Source organism: Heloderma suspectum, chromosome 2, assembly GCF_057233095.1.
Source record: "Heloderma suspectum isolate Gila_16-S chromosome 2, 16-S_ref, whole genome shotgun sequence".
Classification (NCBI taxonomy): domain Eukaryota; kingdom Metazoa; phylum Chordata; class Lepidosauria; order Squamata; family Helodermatidae; genus Heloderma; species Heloderma suspectum.
This window is the reverse complement of record NC_139459.1, coordinates 315255455-315274141: the sequence shown is the minus strand read 5'-3', so window position 1 is coordinate 315274141 and position 18687 is coordinate 315255455. Positions and strand designations below refer to the sequence as shown.

Sequence of the window (18687 nt, the reverse complement as noted above, 5' to 3'; positions counted from 1 at the left end):
AATATCCGATGTACAGGCTCACCATTAGACATTTCAATGCCTTAACGAAACGAGAGCAGCTTATTTTATCCTTTTGGTATGATAGCCCCGCCGTTTTTATTTTTGCCAATATTTCACTTACAACAGGCAGGTTCCAAAGAGCCATGGAACTGATGCCATGAAGTAAGAGTCCTTAGATTTGTTTTTCTTGAACAGAAAACCTTCATACCATGTGGAAAATTGGTTCGAAACTGAGGACAGTTTATATGAGTTTAGTTTCTGATCTAACATGGCACTAGGCAGTTCAAAGAAATTCCATGGACTCGCGCAAGCCCCTTGCTTAGGCTGCTCTTTGTATCTGGTCTAAAATGTCTAGATTGTTTTCAATAAAAGTGAACACAAGGTAGTTTACAGACATTTAAAAGTGTGAGCATAAATTCTTGGAGGCAGATGGGGGTAGAGGAAGACTTTTTTACCCCCCCCCACTCTTTTTTCTTCTTCTTCCCCTTTCACCATAGTCAACTAGAGGGAATTAACAATGTCATAGTTTGGGGCTGGGGCATGTCTGGGGTACAAGAGGCCTAAGGACCCTGCAAATCCGTGACACCACCCAACATGTCCTGTTTTTTGGGCCACTGCCACCAGAGCTCCAGAACTTAGTGCCACCAAGGACAGCTCTGGCAGCAGACCTCGCGCTATAAGGGCGGAGGAGGAGGTCCACAACATCCAATGGCTCCTCAGCTGCCTTCCCCGGAATCTTAGTATAAAACAGTATTTTAAAGTTATGGTATATCCTGTGGTTATAGACTTTCCTCCTTTTAAACAAAAGTTATTTTCTGTAGATAAGCATCCTTGCCTTTGCTAAGAATATGTCAGAAATATGGATATGTGTCAGAAATATGAATGTATGTGTATTTTCAGTAAAATAAATCCTCACATATTTCACATGTGATTGTGTACACATTCTTTTTGCCAACATGGATATGACCTTAGAGTAGGAAACACATTATCTGTGAAACACAGACCTTAAATTAATGAGCTAGCTGTGTACTGATTTAGGTCAGCTAAACTTACGACCTGTTGTTCTCCAGAAAACACTTCCAGGCTCAGTTAGGGTGGTAGCTCCTACTCAGAGCAGTATTCCGGTATGAAAATCGGATGGCCTAAGCTGTCCTGAGAAGTTTGTTTGTTTATTTATTTACTTGTGATATTTCTATACTGCTAAATATCATAAAGTCCCTAAGCGGTTCTGAGAGAAGGGTTTCCTAGGGTCATCTCCAGACCCATGCTTGCTGTATGGAGTTCATGGATAGACTTTAAAGGCAACTGTGTGAAATCTTTCACTTGGAGATGTTAAATGGAAATGGAAATAATCCATGCAACTATTTTAGAACTGGATGTGTAAAGAGACCCCATACAATTCTAGGATCCTAGGCTTTTCACAGATACACCAGGGAAAGGTTGTTGTGTACATGTAACATTTTAACATGGAGACATTGAGCGATGGCTTTAAATTATTAAATGAGTGGCAGATCGTACCTCAGATACAGCCTTCAATGTTAGTCCAAGTTAACTTCCGTCTAGTTTGTCTGACAGTTTGGATTACGTATAGGAAATTATGGCTTTCATTTTCTGTGTTCAGCTTTGAGTAATCATAGTGAGCATGCTCTTTCAAACAGTGTTTTCTTTTCTCTAATCCTTTCCCCATTTTCTCCATGTAACAGAGATCAATCCTTGCCAAACTAAAAGAGGTATTTTTAAGTAGCTGCTAATCCATTCTGGGTTTTTAATTGGTGTCAGCAACTTTTATTAGGTAGTTGACATGCTTAAGATGTAGAAAATAAATATGTTAATATTTTCCACTATTGGTAGGCTTGTCTTCACATTCCAAGAAAATATTTCTTTTTTGTTTTGTGTTTTACTATAGAATACAAAGTCTGCTACAACACAGAGAAATAATATTAGTAGTTTGGAAAATGTTTGCAGTAGACGTATTTTGGCATAACAGAGCTCTTCATGTTCGCAGGATATTTAGCCTATCCATAGTGGAAAACATCTTGAAAAAAGCGTTAAGATAAATTCCCATTTCTCAATTGTGCACATTGGTTAGTTATGTTGCTTTCAAACTTGAAGCTAGAAATGTAGACATCTAAGGCATTCAAAATGTATAAGTAGTGTTCCAGAGTGATCTCAAATTAATAATTAAGAAATATTTTAATTTGTGTACAAGAGTTGTTATTTGATTTTGATTTTCTTTCTTCCTTTGCTGCTTCTTAGTAACATTACAGAGCCACCTACTGGTCAATTGTAAATTTAATTGTTTTCTTTTCAGCAACTTTTAAAAATCTGTTTACATTTTTTTCTTTCTTCCTTTGCCACTTCTTGTTTAAATTTTAATAACATCACAGAGCCACTTACTGGTCAATTGTAAACTTAATTGTTTTCTTATCAGCAAGTTTTTAAAATTCCATTTACATACAAGTGGTTTCTACTCTTCCTTTACAGGACCAACTTATTGCACTAGCACTTTATTTCTAGTTCAGCTTGGTCCTCAAGTTCATTGCAAACTCTTTACTATTTTAAAGTGTGCGTATAGCCCAGAACCTCATGACAGTTCTGTTTTTCAAGTGTCTCTGGACTCCCAAACAAATCAGTTCGTCTGTTTAGAGCAACACAATACACCAGCAAACCCCTTAGTCCTCCCAAGTATAGGAAGAAACTTTCTGATCCCTTTCTCTCCCCCACCCCATACTTCTCTTCGAATTTACATTTATTTACTTTTTTAGACTCGCCAGCCTGTCTTTGTGCAACTCTTGCAAGGTGTGTTCAGAGTGTACCACTGCAACTGGCTCATGCCTAGCCAGAAAGCATCAGTGGAAAGCTGTATCAGAGTACTTTCAGATGTAGGTAAGAAAACAGTGTGTATGAATTTAAACATAATCTATGTAAGCTTTTTTTGTTCAGTGCATCTTAGCACATCTATCTGAGTGGTAATAAAACACCCATGTGGTGCCGTAAATTCCAACTACATGTTCTCTCCATTCCCTCCACTATATCCCTACTGCTTCAGATTATACTTTTTATTAAGACAATTTGTGTTGTTGAGGATAGGAACATTTTTCCCAGATCAACTTCTGTGCAATCTGCAACGTTGCTGCCTTCAATAATACAAGCAGGTCCAATAAAACATATAATCTGTTTTCACTACTTACACCACACACTATTTCCACTATTCTGTTTCCAGTTGATTTTCAGATGTGACTGACTTAGTCCCAGGGTAGGTGGGGTGAAGTGGGGATCCTGGACATCCATCACTAAAGTAGTCCTGAAGTTGCCTGACAGGGAGAAACGAAACAATCAAACCTTTACATGAATCCAAAAACTGAGAAATAAAATAAGTATGTTGTTGTTCAGTCGTTAAGTCATGTCCAACTCTTCATGACCCCATGGACCACAGCACGCCAGGCCTTCCTGTCCTCCGCTCTCTCCCGGAGCGTGCTCAAGTTCATAAAATAAGTATGCTCCACCTTAAATACCTTTCTTGTTTAGACAGCTGTATTTTGCCATTCTAAATCTTGTACACTGTTTAATTTAACACGATACAAGCCTTGACTTTACTAGGCATTTTTTGTAGTAGTAACTCATCTAGGCTGAGTTGTCCATACTGGTTAATGATGGATGTTCTTCATAGACCAGAGCTTCTCTTCCCAGATAGTAGTATTATAGTGCCTACAGTAGGGATACACAAAGCCTTTTTCTTCTTTCCTCTCATACTTCTGGTTGCTCACACACTAATTATGGAGATCTGTGTAATGGATTGAATCTCTATGTAGGTTCCACTTCGTGTTGAATTATTATTATTTATTTGCTGCTGAATTCACAAGTACTTGCTTGGGAACCTGTTTGTTTAAAGCAGCTTCATGTTCCCTATTTGAAGTAGTATAAACTTTGGTGGGGAAATGGATATACAAGTTGCAGCCTAAAATTGCCTTCAAGCTCAACCCTTAATTGGTAAAAGCTGAGTTCCGTTGTGTGCTGTGGATGTACTGAACTGGCTTATAACTGCACTATGTTTCCTACTGCAAAGCATGAGTTAGGTTATGAAAATCAGAGTTGGGAAGACATGGAAGGGGCCTATTCTCTGTATTCCTCAATATTTTGCAAGAGCTTCATATCTAGCTAGTGCTTGTATTTTTGTTTCTGGCAAAAATGTTGATCACATTCTTGAACCTATTACATATGTGGGACGCTTTTCTGTCAGTGAAGATATGTGCAGTATACATTGCAAACTACAAATCAGTTTTCATCCTTAGCCTATAGTTGTGCCTGTCACAAGGTGGTACATTTAGTGTCAAGGGACTGTGCTTTTCTCTGTACTGATCTGTACTCTAAATATTTGTATGTATCTTCATTTTTAAACAGGGCTTGTATAGAAGAATGAGATAGTTATGAAGCATTTTGAGAGTGTTAGAACTCCTAGGAAAGCTAAAGAAACATAAGGAATTTTAATAGCTAAAAAAGCTCAGTGTCCTTATACTAACACACAATTCTTTTCGTGATCACTTTTATACACTTCAAAGCACACCCAGATACCCTCTCATATGATGAAAACAGGGACATGCCACATTATGATCTTTGTTTTTGAAAACTTATTTGTATGATGATGGCCTTTGAAGATGGAGAGCTGAGGTGGCTTTAGGCAGCAGTCCTGCTGGAAACTCTAGCACCCAGAATATTCTGACCAAAGTAGTTTTCTTTGGCAGTCATATATTTGCTATCAGAATTAATCAGTAAAGACCTGGCTCCTATTAAGTTGAAGGTAAGGGAGAGGCAAGAGGGAACAACAAAAGTGAACCATAGATAGCAAGAGCAAAGAGTCCTGACCCAGCAAGCAAGCAAACAAGCAAGCCTGACCCAGAAGTCTTTATAAAGAAAGTATTCTGACAGCACCACCTGGCCTGCTCTGAAAAGCCTTCCTTGTAGGTGTGGCTTGTCTCTCTACACTGTAGTCTACAACTACCTGATTTTGACCCACACTGGGTGGTGGTGTATCATTGTTGGCCTGAGTCCTGGCAAGAAGTACCAGGGTATGGAAGTGGAAAAACCGAGGTTCAGTCCAGTGTTAGGAGCCTGAGATGGGAGGAGGGAATTGCTGAAAATCGGGTAGAATGTTTCTTATATGAACGAAGTTCCACTTGAGCATAGTACCTCCTTCCAATCATTAGCAATTCTCCCTTCCCATTGTAATCCATGGTGCCACAGTTCATGCTGTTCAGAAGTGTTTCTGCCCTTTGGAAAGACTTTTCAGAGAGTGCAGGAACGAAGCCACAGTGGGGAGATGGGGGTGGGAAAGTCCTGTTGTGCAAGAATCCTTTTAACCATATAGTTTTAGATCAACCCATGTGGGTACTTCATAGCATGCTTCAGAAATGGGTGTGGAATAGCTCTACCTATGAATGTGGTGACACTGTGAAAAAGTTATGAGTGAAAAGTTATGGTGGTATGCACTTATCAACAGGGTTTTTTTTCACAGAGATGACAAACAAAACTCCATGTTGGAATTTGCTCCGATATATCTAGATTTTCATCTGATCACTAAGAACAGCACCTTGTGGGTGGAAAACTTTCTGAAATGCACATTGCATGACATGCTGATAAAGGAGACAATGTCATTTATCTGTTTCAGCAAAGAGCAGAGCAATTGCTATCCCAGTTGATCTCGACAGCCAAGTCAACAACCTCTTCCTGAAATCTCATAACATAGTACAAAAAACAGCAATGAACTGGAGGATGACGGCAAGGAATGCTGCTCGAAGAGACTCTGTGATGGCTGCTTCAAGGGATTACCGTAATATTATTGAGAGATTGCAGGTGAGTGTTACAATTTATCTTGTGCATGTAAACAATACATCAGCTGGGTCTTCTATGCCACCTAGTGGTAAAGGCAAAATCGCTGCTCCAATTAAGTCTTGTAACTGTCTTTCCTGCCTTTGAAGCTCAGTTTTGCGATTTTGCCTCACTGAAGTAGTTGTGGATTTGCCTCTCTGCATTCTTCTGAATTAGGCTTGGTTTTTTTCCATTTTCTCCCTAACGTTTACATGTCCGTGTGTTATTGTCTGTTCTCTTTTCCTCCCTTCCCAATCTTTTTTCCTTTCAGAGAAAACAGTAAAAAACACACACACAACCCACTGCATCTTCTCTGTTTCTGTCAGCTACCTTTGTTGTCGTCTCTAACTGCCCCCCCCCCCCCAGTTTGGCCAGCCTTTTCCCCCTTGTGCCTTCGGCTCTGCCACTTGCTATGGGGAAAGCAAAAGGAAACTCTGTTTCTGCCTGCAAATCTCCTGATAAACCTTGCCCAGCAGTCTCCTCAGGCTTTTCACAAGCCACCTCTGCAGCCTCTGTGAGCGACAGAAAGGCAATAATGGTTGCCATTACTGACCCCCCTCCCATTTGTGCTGAAACTGCTTGTCCATCTACAGCTTATGAAAAAGCAAGCCTTTCTGTTGCATTCGGAGCTCCCTTTTCTCCACCTTTGGGACAGTTTTCCTCAGCAGGGCTCAGAGCAAGATCAAGTGCTTGCAACGACACAGCCCTGGCTGGTATGGATGTTGGGAGTTTGGGAAGAGGAGGAGGAGGAAGAGGAGGACAAGGAGGGGGGAGCCTGGCCTTACCCAGGATCCCAGCTTTGGCTACATTGTCTCCCAGGCGGTTGGCCAGAAGGAGCCTTAGGGCAGATGAAGATCTCTCTGATGACAGAGAGGCAGACTTGGCTGGGAATTTCAGCAGTCTGTTTTTGACTTTCCTGGAGGAGTTCCAGGGGTTCACAGACTGCCCTGTGGGAACAGGGTCATCATCCTCTAGGCCCACTGCTTTTTCCCGCCAAAATCTTGTCAGTCCCCTACAATTAGGCAGTAATCTGGGCGGATTCCGTTTCTCTGGAAATTCCACTTCCAACAAAGGTTTTGAGCCTCACAGTGTCAACATTTCAGATAACTCCTCAGGCAAGACTTCATTCTCATCCCTTACAATGGGCCCTTCTTCCTTTCCTAAACAACATATCTTCAAGATGTCACTTGAACGTTCATCTGTCCAGGACTGTTTGAACTTCCTACTGCTGGTGGCCCCTCCATCTATTCTGGGGGGGGGGGGTACCCCTCCAGGATCCCCCCCAAAACAGTGATTTCATCAGATACCAGCCTTTCTGGTTGGGAAGTTCTGTGCAAGGGGAGGATGGTTCAAGGAACCTGGTCCTCGGGGGAGTCACAGCTTCCTATCAACCTACTAGAACTCCAGGCAGCCAGGCTAGTGGTTCAACACTTCATGCAAGTACTTCCTCTCAGATCGGTCTTCATCCAGGCAGACAGTGTCACAGCCAAAGGCACACATCTACCATCAAGGAGGAGCCAAGTCTCCAGACCTCTAAGAAGGTAAACTCCTTCCTTTTTTGGACAGAACATCACCTAGAATCCCTCTTTGCAGAATACCTAAGTGGGGGAGAGAATATTCAAGCCAACTGGCTAAGCAGGAAACGGCTAAACTAAGGAGAATGGAGGCTTCACCCAGAAGTCTTTGAAGAGATAGTCTCCTGTTTCAGGAAAGTCCAGGTGGACTGTTTGCATCAGAAGCCAATCACCAGATCAGCAGGTTCTTCTCCCATTATGCATCTCCAGCAGCAGAGATGATGGACACCCTGTCTTCTCCATGTCTGACTAGGTTTCTATATGCTTTTCTACCGCTCCCTCTTCTCTTCAGGGTTCTGTAGAGGTGAAGGAAGAAATGGCGAGACTCATTCTAGTGGCTCCCTTTTTTAATCATGGAGACACTGATTTTCTGATTTGATCAATCTGGCAGTGGCTCCTCCTTGGCCCCACTGTCTGTGGGTTGACCTGTTATCTCAAGGCCATCTCCTTCAGCCAAACCCTGCATGGCTTCAGTGACATGTCTGGAGATTGAACAGAAACGTTTCACCAAAGCAGACCTCTCCCCCATGGTAAATGAGACTATATTAGCTTCTAGGAGACCATCTACCCACAGAATTTACCAGAGTACATGGAAGATACTCTCCACTTGGTATACTAGGAAAAGGATTTGGGGCTCAAAAACCCAGAATCTCAGACTTTTAGCATTTCTGCAAGACAGTTTGGCTATGGGTCTCAGGCTTAATATGCTCAAGCAATCAGGCTTCCACGCTATCTATTCTTTTGTTAAAAAAAATCCAGATAGGTTCATGGGCTCTCTTCTTAAACCGTTCCTGTGCAGAGCTTTTTCAAAGTCACCTCCAGATTAACACTGTTTCCCTTCCTGGGATCTCCATAAAGTACCTTAAGCACTTCAGAAGCCACCCTTCGAGCCCCTGAAATCAGTATCTCTCCGACTCTCTTTCAAGGTTTTATTCTTGGTGGTTGCAACATTAGCCAGAAGGATCTCCAAACTTAATGCCCTCTCTGTGGATAACACCTATGTTTATTCCATAAAGATAGAGTGGTGCTCCGTACTAACCCCTTTTTCCATCCTAAAGTTCTGTCGCCTTTTCATTGTCACAAGAGATAATTCTTCCCACTTTTTGTCCTTCCCCTGTGCACCCCTCAGAAAAGAAATGACATTCCTTTGGTGTCCAGGAGGGCCCTGAATGCCTGTATCAGCAGAACCCAAACTTTTTGGCAGTCAGATTCCCTGTATGTGTCATTCCATCCTGCTTCCTTGGGATTGAAGGTTTCTAATAACACTCTGAGTAGATGGCTAAAGGCGTGTATTTCCCTAGCCTATTCCTGCCTGAAGTTGTCTCCACCTACCACATTTTTTGCCCATTCTACAAGAGCAGCTGTGACATCGGCAGCTTTTTTCCTCAATGCTCTGCTGCATTGATTTGTAGGGCAGCTACATGGGCAAATGTTAGTACCTTTGTTAAACATTACAAGTTTGACTTATATGCCTCTGCTGAGGCAGCCTTTGGAAGGCATGCCTTGCAACACATCCTTCCCAGTCATTAAATAGCTATTACTTTGTTGAATCCCCCCCTACATGGGTCAAGCTTTGGTATGTCCCACCTGTTGTACTGTTTATGTGCGCAAGAGAAAAGACCATTGGTCATTTACCTGTAAAAGAGATTTCTTTGTGCATGTCTTATCAATTCATAAACATTTAGGATATATATGAACAAATGGTTTTAGGTACTTGGTCAGGGGTTATTCAAGATAATGTGCTTCGCTTCTGTAATAGCCATACATACTTTATTTACGGGAGTGTGTTCTGTACAATGAAGATCATGTTGTTGTTCAGTCGTTCAGTCGTGTCCGACTCTTCGTGACCCCATGGACCATAGCACACCAGGCCTTCCTGTCCTGCGCTGTCTCCCGGAGCATGCTCAAGTTCATATTCATTGCATCGGTGATGCTATCTAGCCATCTCATCCTCTGCCATCCCCTTCTCCTTTTGCCTTCAGTCTTTCCCAGCATCAGGGTCTTTTCCAGAGAGTTTTCTCTTCGCATTAGGTGGCCAAAATATTGGAGCTTCAGCTTCAGGATCTGTCCTTCCAATGAGCACTCAGGGTTGATTTCCTTTAGGATTGACTGATTTGACCTCCTTGCAGTCCAGGGGACTCGTAAGAGTCTTCTCCAGCACCACAGTTCGAAAGAATCAATTCTTCGGCGCTCAGCCTTCCTTATAGTCCAGCTCTCACAGCCATACATTACTACTGGGAAAACCATAGCTTTGATTAGACGGACCTTTGTCAGCAAGGTGATGTCTCTGCTTCTTACTATGCTGTCTAGGTTGGCCATAGCTTTCCTCCCAAGGAGCAAGCGTCTTTTAATTTCATGGCTACAGTCACCGTCTGCGGTGATCTTGGAGCCCAAGAAAGTAAAATCTGTCACTGCTTCCATTTCTTGATGATGAAGATCATACTCATACTTAATTAGGGATTATTTTAGTGATATGATAATTATATGAAAATCAGAAATGCATAGATGCCACTCCATAGAAGCTGTGTGTTTGAAGTGGTATCCCTCCTCACTAGTACAACACAGCTTACATGGCATGAACCATTAAATTGTTAGGAATTTCAGACGTCATTAATTTAAGTGGGACCTGCAACAAAATGTTCCAGTGAGAAATGCTCCTGTTCAGGCTTCTAGTCAGCCATGCCCCATTCATTCCCTCCCCATCTTCTGTCCCTCCCATCCCCACAACAGTTAGTCAGTATTCTGTGCTCAGTCCTTGTTGGGCTGTTTTCTAAAGGATTTATATACTTCTGCAAACTTTTGGGTTCCCCCTCTTGCTGATATCTCCCTCTTGAGCATGGATAGTGCCATTAGGAATGTAAGAAGAGCCGTGCTGGATCAGACCATGGCCTTTCTAGTCCAGTATTCTGTTCTGCAGTGGCCAACCAGATGCCTATGGGAAGCTGATAGCGGGACATGAGCACAATAGCACCCTCCTGCTCATGCTCCCTAGCAACTGGTTCTCAGAGGCATACTGATACTGGAAGTAATATAAAGCCATCATAACTAGACACCATTAATATAAAGCTATCATAACTAGACGCCTTAACCTCTATAAATTTATCTAATCTCCTTTTTGGTTACGTAAGGATCAGCACTAAATAATGTGTTTGCTATTAGTGCGTAGCATGTTGTTGTTTTCTTGAAACAGACTGTGTTTCCTAAATTAATAAAACCCTTCATAACATAATTTTACAGGTATTAATATCGAAACAGAAGTACTATAAATAAAACTCTAATAACATTATGTGTTGTAGCTACTCGGTGTTTTGTAACCTCTTTTTAACTACTTCCGTTAACAATGAAAAAGATAGCATGTGCAGTCTGTGTGAAGTCTGGCTGGCTCTGAACATTTGGAAAGAACCAACATTCCCAATGGCAAGTTCTTCTATTAGCTAGAGAGCTATTTATTGTGTATTAACCTAGGTGGAATAAGCATCAGACTTGATCCCTCTCCCTCCACCTTCCCTGCTTTTTATATAAAAAATGTCTGCAGGATATAGTGTCAGCTTTGGAAGATCGGTTACGTCCACTTGTCCAGGCTGAGTTATCTGTATTGGTGGATGTCCTTCATAGACCAGAGCTGCTCTTCCCAGAGAATACAGAAGCAAGAAGGAAATGTGAAAGTGGAGGTTTTATTTGCAAGTAAGTAGTGGAACAGTGTTTACATAATCCTTTTCCAGTAATTTTTGTCTTCTAGATTTTAGTCTCAGTTTGCTAGCAGCTTTCCACATGGATCAGACTTTCATTGAAGTTAATATTTATAAGTTATTTATACAGACAACAGTTTTATGTTTAGAGAAAACTGTACTGCACTGCAAGGGCTGTAACAGGGGAACATTTAATGTCTATCCCATTTATTTAATAAATTGCAAAGATCCTGTGTAGAATAATGATAAATGGGCCTCTAGCTCACTTTTTTTGCTAATGTTCCTCAGGAACATCTCCATTTTGCTCTTTGCTGAGGGCAGAACTAGATGTTAGAAGAGATGAGTGGCTGCCATTGAAAACAGCAGTCCCACAAAATGTCTTATAAGCAAAGAAGTGTGATGTGATATTGTCATGCACTGGGTTTTTTCATTCCCAGTCCACACCTTGGGCTGCTCGTTACAGGGATGTAGAAATTCAAAGTGTGATGGTATCATGTCATTTTTATTTACTAGTCATTATAGGATGGTGGGGAGGAAACAGTTATGGGGCTGTTGTTTTGGTGCAGCCACACATGTCCAGTAACACCTAGTTTTGCCCTAGATGTGAAGAAGTTTTGCTATTGCAGATGCATTTTTTAAAAGCTTGCTTTGTTCCTCACTTCAGGGCAATTCATCCAGAAATACTTTTAGATCATGAAAATCGATCATGATCCTATGGTTTCCAAAACACCATCCCAAAGTCACCTCGGTCTTATGACATAAACAAGGATGTGTTTTATGAAATACCGTACAAACTTTGTTATGTCATAATAGAGGTTTATAATTTCAGTTTCCATATTCCATATTTATGCACTGTTTGTTTTCTCAGTGCAGATCACACTGTACTTGAAAGCCTTCCATATAGGAGAGTTGTGGAGCAAGTTCCTCTTATTGCTTCACATCTGTTGCTAGTAAAATTACAATTATGAGCAACAGAAGAATATGACATATGCTAGTCCATAGAACAACTTGATCTTTCTGACTCTTGACATAAATATCCACAAATGCCTTCCTAATTGATTAGAAATTCTAGTACTAAAACAAATTGTGATCAATTGGTTGTTTTCAGGTTAATAAAACATACTAAACAGCTGCTGGAAGAGAATGAGGAGAAACTTTGTATTAAAGTATTACAGACACTCAGGGAAATGATGACCAAAGATAGAGGCTATGGAGAGAAGGTACTTTTATTTACAGTCTATTGTTTTGTCTTTTATTCTGTCTTTCTTTTTTCAGAATAGTAAAAGAAACAGCAGAACTGGGTCCTTATATTTGTTGTACTTCTTGCCTTTTTTTCAAAAGGTCTGAAACATTGGCATATGCAGCTGAATTGCTGTTATGATCCCAGTTTATTTAAGCAGTCTGGGGAAATCGCAAGGTACTTCATCCACCCCTTTTCTTCACTACTGAAAATACTCCCTGCCAGAAATACTCCCTCCTTCTCTTTACCTACCTATTGAGCCGTAGAGGAATGCTGGGTATTGGACAGGAGGATTTCCCCCCTTTTCCTCTTCCTCCTTTGTTCCCTAGTACAATGAGCTACAAATCCCAGGGGATAAATGAAAAGGTAATTTTCCATAGGGCTGATGCAATTGCAAAAGCCTTTGAAGAACTACATTTCCCACGGTTCTCTGGGCTTTATGCCCCAGCATGCTACTACCTAAGGCAGGGGTGGGCAACCTGCAAGCCTAGGGCCACATGTGGCCCTCAGCCTGATATGATGCAGCCATCTGCATGTGATCAGTTCAGACTTCTGGCAAAAGCAATCTATCCCTTCCATGGCAGCCCACTGGGCAGGAAGGAAGGGAGAGAGAGAGAAGGTGGTGGTAGAAAGAGAGAGAAAAGGAGGTGGCAGAAAGAGAAGAGGGGTGATCAATCCATTTTTGACTCTGCCCCTGCCCACCACTGGCTTCGGCCCCATCCATCATTGGCATGTGGCCCCCAACAGATTACCCAGGAGGTAATGCAGCCCTCAGCAGAAAAAAAAAAGTTTGCCCACCCCTTGACCTAAGGTAATGAAGAAGGAGAGAGGGAAGATAAAAACCTCACACTTGTTCTCTCCTTATGTGCTGCTGTCCTTTTGCTGCTTGACAGGTAATGGAAGTGGGGATGGCTGGTGGGGACAGATGGAAGCATTTCTCAAAGCCCTCGAATTGGTTTGTTAAAATTATCTCTTCCAGATTTTTCCAGAAGAACTTGAACTAAGGTTTAGAGCAGGAGTAGGAAACATGTGGACCTCCAGATGTTGGACTGCAACTCCCATCAGCCCTAGCCAGTGTGGCCAATAGTAATAGGAGTTGCAATCCAACATCTGGAGTGTCACACATTCCCCACTGCTGGATTAGAGTATCTCCTTACGTTCATCATGAAGGAGGTATAGAAGATAGTGCTTCAGAGGTATAGCCTACAACAAAGGAAGGAGAAGTTATATGTTCCATACATAGAGTTGAAATCGGCATCTAGAAGAAAATAAGGAAAGCAAAAGAGTAAATAAATAACAAAGACAGAAATGTTTGTTGTGCTGAGAAGTCTTTCTCCTTGATCAGTCACTGATTTACATTTAAGGTCAGAAATGTATTGAGATGAAAGGGCTTGAGTCTTGTGTTGTCAGAGCTTACCTGTGGAATATAACAAAAAATGAACTCGTTTACTGTCTGGGTCTGCAACGCTGTCTTTCTGTGTAGCCCATGGCTCCCACTATCCAGAGTAAGGTTGTGTAAAGATCCTGTGCACATATTTCATGGCCCTTAGGCAGTTGGACACAGGGTACAAGTCAACAGGTCAAACTGCTGAACGAGATGCAAGCATCACAAAAGGAACCCAGATCAGCTCTCTCTCTCAGTGGGTTTGTTAAGAGGCTAAAATGAGCCAATTTTGTTTGTTCATAGAAGTGGGTTCACAAACTTTACATGCTTGACAGTCTTTGGGAATACATCTAGTTTGATCACCTGCCCTAGGGCCAAGTACCCTATATTTAAAATGGATTTTTCTGTACTTTTTGTTGAAAATAGTTGAGCAGAGGAAGAATCACAAAATCAGCTAGGGAAGAGAGATATCCCCCTTTTCTTTTTTGTTCATACTCTGACTTCTTGAAAGGCTTGTAGGTACCAATCTGACAGCTGGCTGGCTGTGCACAGAAGTTTGGAGCCCAAAGGAAGCTGTTGCTTCAGCGATGGTCTAACTCAGACTGAGAGCTTATTTAGCTACTGGAGGCTCCATCCCTTCCTGGTTCTCAGGCCCTGACTGAAGAGGCACCTAGCAAGTTTGACCCTCCTCCCAAGTTGTCTCACATGAATGGCAGCCTTGTGCAGGTGGCTGGGCACTTTGTTGGCAGCCTTAAAGGTCCTGCCTGGCTCACCACACCCTCTGCTCCTGTAGCTCTGAGGGTGACAAGTTAGGGATCTGGGAGCCCAGGCAAACAGTGTGGAGAGCTCCAGTCCTGCAGCCAGGATGTTGGGGTCCAAATGCTGTGCAGGAGCAGTGGATTCATCAGAGTTACTAGTAATGCTGGGATTTGATGTGGGGTCCTGTTCCCCCTGCTCCTCTTAGGAGATCTGGGCAGGACTGAACCCTGATACCTTTCAGAACTCCTTAACAGTTCCTGTGAGGCTAGGTCCTTGCCTCTGGGGCATGAGCCTTTAGCCCTTAAGAAAGACATTCCTTTGGTTTTTCTTTCAATCATCTGCATGGAATCACTTGCATTTATTTATTTATTACATTTTGAATCTACCCAATAACCAGTGTTCTTTGGGTGGATTACAGAAACAGTTACATCACCTCTGTCCTGGCTTCCCATTTGGGCCTCCTAAAATCTCCTTCCCTTGGCTTCAGTGGGAGGGGTCTTTCTCCTACTCAGCCTTGTCTGCCAGAAGGTGGGATTGCATCTCCAGACCATGGCAGTGGGGCTGCAGCTTGCCCTGTCACTCACTTGTGGCTCTGAAGGTATGTATAGCTCTTTGAAGGGATCACGGCTGTATTCCTGCCCCCATTGTGGGTATTTTTTGTCTCTTTTGCCACTCAGATGGCAAGAAGGGAAGCGTCTAGCTCAGCTTCACATGGGCTTCACATGGGCAATAAGGGCTCAATAGTTGCACCCATTCTTCAAAGGGGGAAGACAATACTATCACATTAGGTAGATTCTCGAAGTGTGATATTAAAAGTTAACACTTTAGATAGTCTAAATGTTCAATCTGACTCCACTTTATCATAGTGTAAACCTATTGCTGCTTCTATTTTGACTGAATTTGGTCAACTACTTGCCTTCTTGAATTTATTTAAAAATGGTCAACAGTGCATTCCCTCCATGAGCCGTTCCCCCCGTAGGTTTAGTATATTCTACTCCTGTAGATTTTTCTCTAGTCATCTAAGATGATCCTAACTATTTTCAATAGTGTACTAGTGTGCAGGAAATTGGAATAAACCATGTGATTGGTATTGTATGTTTCTAATAGCCCTAATGGTTCTTCAGAGAAACAAGGATGACTACTATATATTCAGCAAAAACAATGCCTGAAAGAGTTTTGTATGTGGTTACTAAGATCCTTTTCTTCTCCGTGTTCCTGATACTCTGAAATGTCTAGTCCGGGCAGAGTGGTGTTGAAAGTATCTGTGCCACTTTAGACATCCAAGTGTAATAAGGCAATAGTCATGGAGCTAGTGACAGTCATTTTAAACAAACTTTATTTTAAATATGTCTGAAGCATTTGATAGAATTATTAAAGTTATTGATTATTTCTACACACTATAACACATACACATTTCACATGTTTCTTGAACTAGGAATGGTCTCACCAAAATAAAGTACAGAGTTGTGAATATTACCAAGTCAAGTCAAAGGTTTAGGAACATCTGTTTCTAACATACTATGACAAATGAGTGAAGAATGATCTTGTAAATGAGGGGCGGGGGAATTAGCTTGCAGATTGAATTGTGCATGTGCTGAAATGCAGACCTCCCCTAACTCTTATTAGACTATGTCCTGCTTGGTTCATCCTCTTCAATTCCTCATCCATAGCATGGGGATATTAATTTTTAACCAACTCAGAAAAATGTTGTGATGAGGATTGTGAATTTCTTTGAACAGTGCATGTATAGGGATGGCTTTACAATGGTGCTTAACTACAAAATCACTATTATTATCTAGTAGCAGCTGTATGCAGCCCATATCCAGGTGTGCATCAGAAATGTCATTAGAGAAAACTCCTCCCCCCTAAAAACAAAATCTTCTCCATGTAAATTGATATTCACACATTTTACAGCATATTTACTCAATCTGTGGTTATTTTAATGTCCTTGATGCTTTCCATGTCCTTTCTCGGGAAGGAAATTGTAATGTGCTAGCATTATGCAAGGGCCCTGGAAAGCCCAATTGTAGTTTCACAGTGTATATTCAGATGAAATATAATGATGCCTTATGTTCATTTCATAAGAATATCAGGAACTGCATTGTGCTGAATCAAGGCAATGACTGATCTAGTCCAAAGTAGGATAGTTCTATGCTCCGAAATCCTTGGGTACAATTGTGAGAATTAAAAAATATATATCTTTACCAAGTGGAACTGGCAGTCCAAGGTCTTGTGAACATGTTTCCATAAACCCTAATATAATGTTGTTATATTGGAGATGCCTGGGATCGAATCTTGGAGCTTTTGCATGCAGCCTACATGTGCTGCCCTGCCCCAGTATATAATGCGGTAGTTTTTACAGCCACCCAACCAAATTAATTTAATCCTGATATAGAAACAGAGATTTTCCTTTGTGCCTGCTGTACAAGGTGCACATGGAAAGAAAATGGACAACAATGCTGCGTCCAGCAGTGAAAGAGAGCATGGCTCAGTGGTACAACACATGTATTTCAGTAGAATGTTGCATCATTAATCCCACAGGGATATCTGTCCATGCACCCTAACTCTATGAATGAGGCAGGTTCCCCTCCATCTGGCACAGGAGCATGTGCACACCCTTGCTAGATCGGGCTGTTTGTGTTTTAGCACAGTGGCAACTTTTAATTCAGTGTTGTGTTAGGCAGAGAAGGTGTGGGGCGGTTCTGTAGAATCAAATATCCTGCAAATACAAAATTCGAGCTGAGTTGGGGGACAGAATGGGGATTATGAATTTCAGTAACAGAATCACTTGGTGACTTGCAATTACTCTTGTATTAATACTTGTTTTCAACTTATCTTTTCTCCCCCCTTTTTTCTTTCTAGATGTTTGCACTTGGTGAATTGGATAATGCTGAGGTCTTGCATTTCTTTTTTTTTAATTTAAAAAAGTCTTCCATGGTGGTACTCTTGTGGTGATTGTAACCTTGTAGTCTGTTGTGTTGTCTTGCCAATGTGTAAACATTGTGATTTGTGTACTTGTGGTAGTGAAGTAGTAGAGTGTAATGTGTCTTCACTGAAAATTTTAAATTTAATTACTATCTTCCCCAAATATCTGTATCTCCTTAGTACAGATATTTTTAGTTTTGTCTAACTGTCCTCTTTGGATGCAGTCATTTTGTACTCTTTTGAAGGATAGAATGCTGAAAAGATAGCTCTCCTCTGCATCATTGACAATGAGGAGACTTTAACCGAACCTAAACCCACAGATGATTTTACAGAGTTATGTGTACGCATTTAGAAACATTTCATGAAAGTGTAAGGTTGGGGCAATCAACCCATGTCTGCTACTTTAAGTACTAAAAGCAAAAATGACAGCTAGATGCTGGATCCAAAGAGCTGCATTAGGCTTGCCTAAAGACTTGGGAGTGAGTGCTTTGTGGGAATTTTAGCCCAATGTCATATCCCCGACTGCTTTTTAAAGTCCTTTCAGAAACAATTTGCAATGCGACATGGGAGGCTGCTGTTTGAGAACCACCAGCACAAAGCACGTTTAGACATGTGGAAGTAGTTGTGCAGTTGGCTAGAGCTGGCAGCAGGCTGTGTTTATGAGGACCTCATTTACTGTTGCTGTTAGTTGTGCACTTCCTTGGATCCTGGCAATTACTATTGCTACTAGGGACAAGACTCCTAGAACAATGGAGTTTCAAGAACACTATGAATTTCTGTTCTTGGTATTTTGATTAATTCTCCTAAATTGGTTTCTAAACAAGGTGAGCCTTTCAGTGAATCAGTGGGTAAAATGGCTTGCTGACCCACACTTCCTTCTAATTCTTCTAATTTCTGTAGAACGCTGGATGTTACTCTGAGTAGACATGGGTAAAAATGGGCTGCACATAAGATACCAAGAAATATAACCTCTGAATACATAAAGCTGTCCACGGATAGCTGTTGAAACCTCTATTTTGAAGGAATCAGGTTCTCTTATTCCAAAAAATGATTGGCAGCTCATATTGTACAAAGTATCATTACCCATTTAGTAGCTCTGAGAAAGTAATGACTATTTATTTAGAAGAGTTATATCCCACCTTTTGATGAACGATACTCAAAGGCAGCTTACAATAGTTTGCAGTCAGTGTGTGTGTGCGTGTGTGTATACACACACGGACACACAAACTCACACACATCCCTCATACAACT

At 41.5% G+C, this 18687-nt stretch overlaps 1 protein-coding gene across 13 annotated transcripts in view; it reads left to right on the top strand.

Annotated features, from left to right (window-relative positions):
- ITPR1 (inositol 1,4,5-trisphosphate receptor type 1) overlaps positions 1–18687 on the top strand; it is a 377196-nt gene that overhangs the window by 202971 nt on the left and 155538 nt on the right. For all 13 annotated transcript variants that reach the window (XR_014788558.1, XM_084840316.1, XM_084840314.1 and 10 more), the window contains 4 exons: positions 2766–2886; positions 5666–5850; positions 10975–11123; positions 12237–12348. Coding sequence is in view for 12 of the 13 variants with exons in the window: in XM_084840316.1 (XP_084696442.1) it covers positions 2766–2886; positions 5666–5850; positions 10975–11123; positions 12237–12348 (567 nt within the window). In the remaining variant the exon portion in view is untranslated. The remainder of the gene's footprint in view (positions 1–2765; positions 2887–5665; positions 5851–10974; positions 11124–12236; positions 12349–18687) is intronic.